This window comes from Toxorhynchites rutilus, chromosome 3 (assembly GCF_029784135.1).
Source record: "Toxorhynchites rutilus septentrionalis strain SRP chromosome 3, ASM2978413v1, whole genome shotgun sequence".
Classification (NCBI taxonomy): Eukaryota; Metazoa; Arthropoda; class Insecta; order Diptera; family Culicidae; genus Toxorhynchites; species Toxorhynchites rutilus.
Window position 1 is genome coordinate 201,041,388 of NC_073746.1, and position 7,758 is coordinate 201,049,145.

A 7,758-nucleotide genomic window follows, 5' to 3' on the forward strand; every position below is an offset into this window, starting at 1 on the left:
TATTCAATAGAGGCGGCAGACCCCGAGAACTTCAAAACCTTAAAGTAAGCTTAATAAAACGTGCTCTAGAACAATATCAATTACGTAGAATAATCTATCATACATTAGTCAATGATTGTGAAGACATTTGAGAATAGTTTTTCGTGCCATGTGAAGACATCTGAAAAAAACATCTGGCATCCATGGCTAGGTGAATCATTCTATACATAAAACTGTCTACCTTTTTAACTCTTGATCAGCCTGAAAATATTCAGCAGATGAATTGTTCATTACATGAAATATTCGATAATATTGACTAGCGAGAGACCCCCGGGTTTAAAGTGTTGCCATGGTTGTCATGGTATCAAAAGTCCGAGATGCTTCAGTAGGAGTGTGAAGCTGTTTTCCAAATCTTATTCCTCTGTGCATTTGTTGTTTTCTTGTCATTAAAAACTAAAAACAAGGTTAAAAGTTTCGTAATCGTGCTATTCACTCTTCCGATACGATACCGCGTTGATCTCAAAGTGCTTCAGAAATGGGTACACTGTTCGAGCATCTTAAAACACTGTTCGAATATGAGTTGTATTCGAACGCAAAATCTCTGGTAGGTATGGCAGATACTGTTTTAAGAAAAAAATAACTAATTGTTTATTTTCAGTCAAACCTAATATTAGCAATCTACGAAAATAATAAGGTAATACTAACTCCACAACAACACTTCAGCACATTGATTTATTATGCCGAGTCACTTTTCCAAGATAATGAATTTCGGGAGGCGGAAGTAATATATCGGCAAGCTTTGCAGGCAAAACGTATGCTATCAAAAACGAAATCGTCAGAGAACAAAATTACAGAAAATTCGTCTCCTATCTTCTCCGAGGTGGAAATCAAGTACAAAACAGCTAAATGTTTAATTGAAATCAAACGATTTCGTGATGCAATTGTGGTATTGCAATCCCTATCGATGAAACAACGCACACCTAAGGTCAATATGCTGTTGAGTCGACTCTGTCACAATCATGGCCACGAAAGAAGTGCTATTGGAACATACAAAGAAGTTCTTAAAGATTGTCCATTAGCCTTTGAAGCTATCGAAGGTTTGCTGTCGCTCGGAACAAATGGAATAGAGGTGAATACTTTAGTGGTAAACGCAACGATGGGCCCGCAATGCAGCGACTGGCTCAACAATTGGATTAAAGCTCACGCTCACATGCATAACAGGAAGTATCCGGAAGCTATTACAACTCTCCGTGCTATTGAATCAAATACTGCATTGTCGAATTATCATCAATTGCTGGTGTTGATTGGGGAATGCTATTACCACAATGGAGAATATGATAATGCTTATGCCTATCTGAAACGAGCGCATAGTTTGTACCCTTACATGAAAAATGGTATTCAGATTCTTGCAATACTTATGGCTAAGAAGAAAAAAATTAATGAGTTAGAGAAGATTATTGCACCAACATCGACTTTCCCTTACGAATATTCATCGGAAATGTGGTTTGTGATGGCGCAATATTTATATTGTACTGCAAAATACGATAAGGCGGTTTATTTCGTTCAGAAAGCCTGCTTCTTGAACCCTAAAAATGCAGAGGCGCTCATACTGAAAGCGGAAGTTCTGATACAACTCAAAAAATATCAAGAGGCGATAGCCCACCTACGTTTTGCTCAGCAATTTGCCCCGTACAGATATGAAGTTCATAAGGTCTTGGTGGATACCTATTTGAATACGAACCGTGTGCGGGAGGCACAAGCACAAGCTTTAAAGGCGTTGAAAACTGTAGGAGAAACTCCACGACTCCTAGTGGTATGTATATTAAAGAATAACAAAATTATGTATTAACGCTTGCATTAAAAAATGGTCAATTTTCGGATGGCGATAAAAAACTACAAAAAACAATTCAATGGGACAACTTTCCTTTACAACATAATTCGGTCGGAGGATTGGCGAACTTTGGAACAATGGGCTTGATCACGAACGTCACTTCACGGTGAAAACGAGATGATTTGTATGCAATTTGTATACCCTTCATTTCGCTTTCACCGTGAAGTGACGTTCGTGATTAGGCCCAATATCTATCTTTTCAAGTGGTTAATCTCCTCTAGCGATTTCTTCGTGAAATGGACGGAGACCAGGCGCGTCCAAAACACCACATTCTCGTTCAGATAATATTTTTGGATGAATGAAGCAACTTCCAGCATTTTGAGCTGTAAATCTTCCCGTTCACCGCAGCTTTAACATCTCCTTTTCGCTGATGATTAGCTACAGAAACATCTTTAGGAACTTGGTGTCGGAAATATACTTCACATCGGAGCTTACCTCCTTGGTGAGGGACGTTAAGTAGCTGGTTTTCTAAAAGTCGTTGCCATCCAGTGTTGAATACGTCTCGTCGTCCATTTCATTCAAACCTTTGTTTCTGGGTCACAGCTTGCTGTTCCGAAACGGCCGGTCTTGACTTACGTTTCCGCATGATGATCCCCTTTATTCCGCAAGGCAGGTGACGTGGTATTGCAAAGTTTACCACTTTATTCTGGAAGCCACCTTACGTTTTAGCTCCTTTCTGATACCCGAATCGAATCGAGAGTTTCCTCTTCTTTTCCGAGTTTTCCCACGACCCTGCGAGTGAATTGTTTCTACAGGTTATCGGACTCAGTGTAGGAGAAGAAGAAAGAGTGTTTTTGTGTGGAAAAACTGTTACCGGAAGACTTTGGTGGATGGCGTTAAATTTTCCTTTGCCAAACTAAACAACAAAAAACTACGGTTCGTGGAATTATTGAATGAAGACGATGCTTGAACGCGAGGAAGTTTGGGACGCCATCAAGGCGGTCAAGCCGGAAGAAGTGGATGATCGGTTCCAACAGTGGAAAAAGGTTGAGGAAGGCTCGCACGTCGATTGCTCTTTTCGTAGGGGACAGCCAACTGCGTTTTTTCAAGAAAGCGAAAACTGCACGAGAGATGTGGAAGAACATTCAAGCCTACCACGAGAAAGCGACGATTGGCAAACAGGCGTTACTCCTCCAGCAACTGTGCGCGTTGAATCTCGGTGTCTCGGTTTCTTCAATGATTTAAAGACGGGCGTCGTAGTTGAAGTGACGCTGGCAGACGAAATCAGTCGGAAGCGGAAGTGGTGTGGTGTTCGGTATGGACGGAGCTGGTAAACGTATTGCGATTACGCTGGAGTACGTTTTGTACGTGCCTGCCTTGGAAGGGGGCTCATATCCGTCCGGAAGCTGTAATTGAAAAGATTCTACGTTGATTTCAAAGCGAACCAGTGTAAAATCGAGTCCGCGGATGGTGTCGTAGCGGTTGTTGTGATGCACGGAAAGCAATACAAACTGAAAATGACCGAGCAGTGCATGGTGGTGGCCGGGAACCTCCTTGAGCTGTGGGTGTGCGTGTTCAAGTTGAAGAGAGATGAAACCGGTGAAGCACAAGGCTCGAATCGTAACTCAGGCGTTTGGGATTGACAACACGGAAGTTTTCGCTCCTGTGACTCGCCAGGCTACACTGCGAGTGTTGCTTGTCGTAGCCGGAAATAATAATTTGACGCTGCACTGTAGAATTTGACGCTACGTACGCCAAGGTGGAGCAGCCAAAATCTACCTGCTCGTGTACGTAGATGATTTGCTGATGGGATCGACAGTCTATTCAGGGTCTGATCAGCAAGTTCGGTATGATAGATGCGCACCCTGTAGGAACACCAATTGACCCGGCATATGTTGCGACGAACGAGAATAGTAGGCTGTTTGCGGACAAAACCTTGTACAGGAGCTTGGCAGGAGCGTTATTGTACCTGGCGGTGAACGCAATGCCGGATCTAGCGATTAGCGTAGGTCTGCTGAGAAGAAAAGTTGCCGAACCAAACAACAGTGACTGGAGTGCAGCTAAAAGAGTTTTGCAGTATCTGAACGCGACCAAGGACTACAAACTGATGTTTGGTCAGAAGGATGGATGGATGCTTATTGGTTATTCAAATTCAGACTGGGCTGGCGACGTTCGAACTCGTTGATCAACGACTAGAGTGCTATTCTTTTTTGGTGGAGTACCGATTACCTCGATGAGCAAAGGCCAAAATTACGTTGTCATGTCGTCACTCGAGGTGGAGTACAATGCACTCACAGTGGCTTGTCAAGAGGCGATTTGGTAACGTCGTTTGTTGCGAGACCTGGATGAACCTCAGACTATTGCGACCAGGGCGCGGCATAGTCATAGTCAACTGAGGATAGTCGGCAGACTAACCGACTGATTATATCCATAGTCAGTCGTTAAATGACTTTTGGCTCTTCACGCAGTTTGTCCGCCAAAACGACTGAACAGTCAGTCGGGCGTTTAGTCGCTATCTCCCTCTACCGACTCGACTATATCATTCCATTCTTCCCAGTCAAATTGTCCTCATTGCATTTTGAAGTGACTTCAACCAAAACGAATTCGTTCCTCTCTCTCTCTCCTATACACGTTTGCATGCATGTTTGAGTTCACCGTGGTTTGACAAACGCTACAGGTGAGCTAGATTTTTTTGTAGCGTACACGAAAACTACTCACACGTATAAAATAGTGTGCAGTGTGTGTGCGCTATTTTGCACGCCTAATACTAACTAATACTAATGCGAGGACCTTTATAGCATACTTGATAAATGTCTAAGTTCGTTGGTTTGAGTTCACGATGGGTAGAAAATAAACCGTCCATTGATGGGGTAACTACTTTTTTGCATCAGGAATCAAGTTTTCGTTCCTCTTTATATGGACGTGCGTATGCGGGTACAAAATTAGTATCAGGGGGAAATGGAAATGTGGATTGAAGTCAGTTGAATGAAGAGGCAGATTTGTATTCATTAGTCGAGTCAGGTAAAATAACCACTGACTGGACTAGTTCACCAGTCATCCATCTCACGTCAGTCGCCGCGCGGAATAAGGGTGAATGTGCATCTCCGCTGGGTATTTTTTCACTGTCTGGCCCTTTGCTCCGACCTCCCGGTCCAAAGACCGGAACGATTGAGCTACCTTTCCCTCCATAATCTGTTTTAGCTTCACTTCCTGTTTACGTTCGAGTAGCACCGTCGGACGATCGGATCCAGATTTCATTCCATGCTCCCATTCTTCTCCAGAAGTGTAATGATATTATAGATAGCGGAACGTTTAAATGTATCCCTTTTTTAATGCAAACTTTAGTTCCTTCAAAATATGTATTAGTTCCTACAAATAATGTTACTCTGTTTCCCAGCTTTTAGGCCGAGCGTATCTTAAGGACGACAGCACAAAGGCGAAAGCCAAAGCGCTTTTCCTCAAAACTTTGGAGTTAAATGAAAATTGTCTGCCTGCTGTTTATCTTTTAGCAGACATATATCAACAAGAAAACGACGTGGCTAGCTGTATGAAACTATTGAAAAAGCACGCCATGCTGGCGCAGAACTGCAAACTACACGCAATGTTGGGTGACCTAATGAGCAACGAAAAAGACCACTCAGGAGCTCTAGAACATTACACTACCGCGTTGAAGTAAAACCCTGATAACTACATTTTTTTTCTCTTTAAAATCATTACATTATTACAGCCTTGATCCTACAAATCGATTAGCAATCGCTGGATTGCTAGCAATGGGACAAAGTAGCGCCATTGGAACAGCAGGTGTTGTTAGTACATCGTATCTGGAATCATCCATGGCCGAGGAGAGTAGTGACATACAGGATAATCCTCTAGAAATTATTGAAATTCCACAAAATGTCCAGAATGATCTAGAGTCTGAAAGTGACATAATGTGGTCTGATGTAGAGATCGAGATTAATCAATGAATACGAATGGTAATATAACTTCTTTATTCAAATGCATATAAGTTGTCGGAAGTTAGTGAGCTTCGTAGATCATTTTCTTGCTTCGAATTTAACATAACGTTGTTTTCATAAACCTATCGTGAACTATTTTCACTATTGTTAATCCAGTTTTAACGATACGGATGACAGCCAATGCGAATACTAGGTTTTACAGGAATTTATCTGCATAATGTAAAATTTCGAACCCTACTTCTACCATGATGAGAATGATGATCATCCATTCCAAACGAACGTGGTGCGCATCATTGAGGTTCGAGCTGATCAGATGTGCTAATTCCACGCAGTGATTCAACTTTTCGTTCATTACTCTCGTACGACGATTTATGCTAAAATAAGAACATGTTTGTTGATAAAGGTTTTCTAACTGTTCGCGGTCCCAATAGAAATCCGGTACGTCCAACAGATCTGAACTCAGATTTATCAGATGACGTAAGGCAAACAGTTCGCCAGTTTTTTGCAACATTTTTGATCGAGAAATTTTAATTTTACTTCCGTTTTTTAAATCATCGGTCACGTAGGCCATTGATTCTATATAGCGCTCCAGAGATGCTTCCCAAATTCCCAATTTTACCGAAAGGGACATAGCATTAGAGAAAGTATATTTTTCTAAACCACCTTCGTCGTTTTTAGAAATATAGAAACTATCCTCTTGCAAACGGGCAACAGTGTCACTAGCATTGTAGAACATCGTTTCACTCTCCTCTAAAACGGCGAATTTGTCATAAGCATCCTGTAACGAAAGATCAATTTTAAAACAGCGGTGAGAATTCGCCAAATCACATAGCATCATTCTTCGAACTAACCTGCTCGTATGGTTTGAGGAATCGTAGAATATTACTACTTTCTAGATCGGTACAATTCCACAATACCACGGTACCTTCACGGAAAAAATACACATCGCGAGAATTGTTCCCAACCTTATATTTGGCAACGACATGCAGTACATCTGGATTTGGTTCGTTCTTTTCGTTGGCCAAAAATTGCTTTGGTTCATATAGATTTTCATTTCTCAAAGCGCGTAGTATTCGCTCAAGATCGTATTCTTCTGCCGTCGCAAATGCAGTCACGGTCAAGTATCCGTTCTCTAGTTTGAGGGTTTCATCCTGTTTCTTGCGCGGTCTTTTTTTCGACTGCATATTTTCATGTAAATTGAAGCTCGATGATGATGAAATTTGCTGCACACGTTTCCCTACTAGTACTTCATTTTTGGCCCTGTTCAAGGGTAGTGAAAATGTACTTGATATTCCATTATTATGCCAGAGAACTGATCCATGGTTACGAAATGTTAAAATGTTCGTGTTATTTCTAGGTAATTGAAATGAAGGTACTGTATTAACAAAAACCCGAATCTTTCGTAACAACATGTTTATATTTTTTCTGAGAAAATTTGACAATTAGAACTTTATTTACCAACACCTGTGTCACTCAGTTTGTTTATTATACGACGCAGCCCAAAAAAAACACATCGAGGTGCAACAGTAGGCAAAGTATATCTGTATTGGCAAGCAAAATTTCGTGTCGTAATTATTTGCATTCAATATGGAATGTATACGGAAGAAACAAAACAATGTTGAAAGTACTCACGGTTGCATGATAATTTGAGCCAAAATTCTTATGAAATCATTCAACTGTTTGTTTTTTTAACAGATGTATCGAGGCTTATTTCGATTATTTATGTAATAAAAAGGTCCAGAGAGCAGTCGTATGCTTAGTTCTCGAAAGCAGTAACATTTTCGGTGAAATTTTGATTAATTGCCTATTATCCTCTCACATCATACACACCGACACTGAGAGCCTTCGAAACATCAACTTCATAACGTTAAAATAATGAAATTTCGTTTGTTTCTATGAACGTGGGGGAGGGAAAATGGCACATGGAAATAACACATTTATCCGTATTTTTCGACGTGATTTCATAAATATTCACTGCACGCTATCACATTA

General features: G+C 41.0%; 2 protein-coding genes across 2 annotated transcripts; one reads left to right on the forward strand and one right to left on the reverse strand.

Moving 5' to 3' along the window:
* Positions 1-321: 321 nt before the first annotated feature.
* Positions 322-5,907, forward strand: LOC129779079 (anaphase-promoting complex subunit 7). The gene is made up of 4 exons (XM_055786332.1): positions 322-583; positions 638-1,792; positions 5,208-5,482; positions 5,538-5,907. The coding sequence occupies exons 1-4, from the start codon at positions 515-517 to the stop codon at positions 5,773-5,775; spliced, it is 1,737 nt and encodes a 578-aa protein (XP_055642307.1). The 5' UTR covers positions 322-514; the 3' UTR covers positions 5,776-5,907.
* Positions 5,777-7,219, reverse strand: LOC129779080 (required for meiotic nuclear division protein 1 homolog). Its single transcript, XM_055786333.1, has 2 exons — positions 6,618-7,219; positions 5,777-6,544 (listed from the first exon to the last, which is right to left on the reverse strand). The coding sequence occupies exons 1-2, from the start codon at positions 7,176-7,178 to the stop codon at positions 5,963-5,965; spliced, it is 1,143 nt and encodes a 380-aa protein (XP_055642308.1). The 5' UTR covers positions 7,179-7,219; the 3' UTR covers positions 5,777-5,962.
* Between the last annotated feature and the right edge of the window lie 539 nt (positions 7,220-7,758).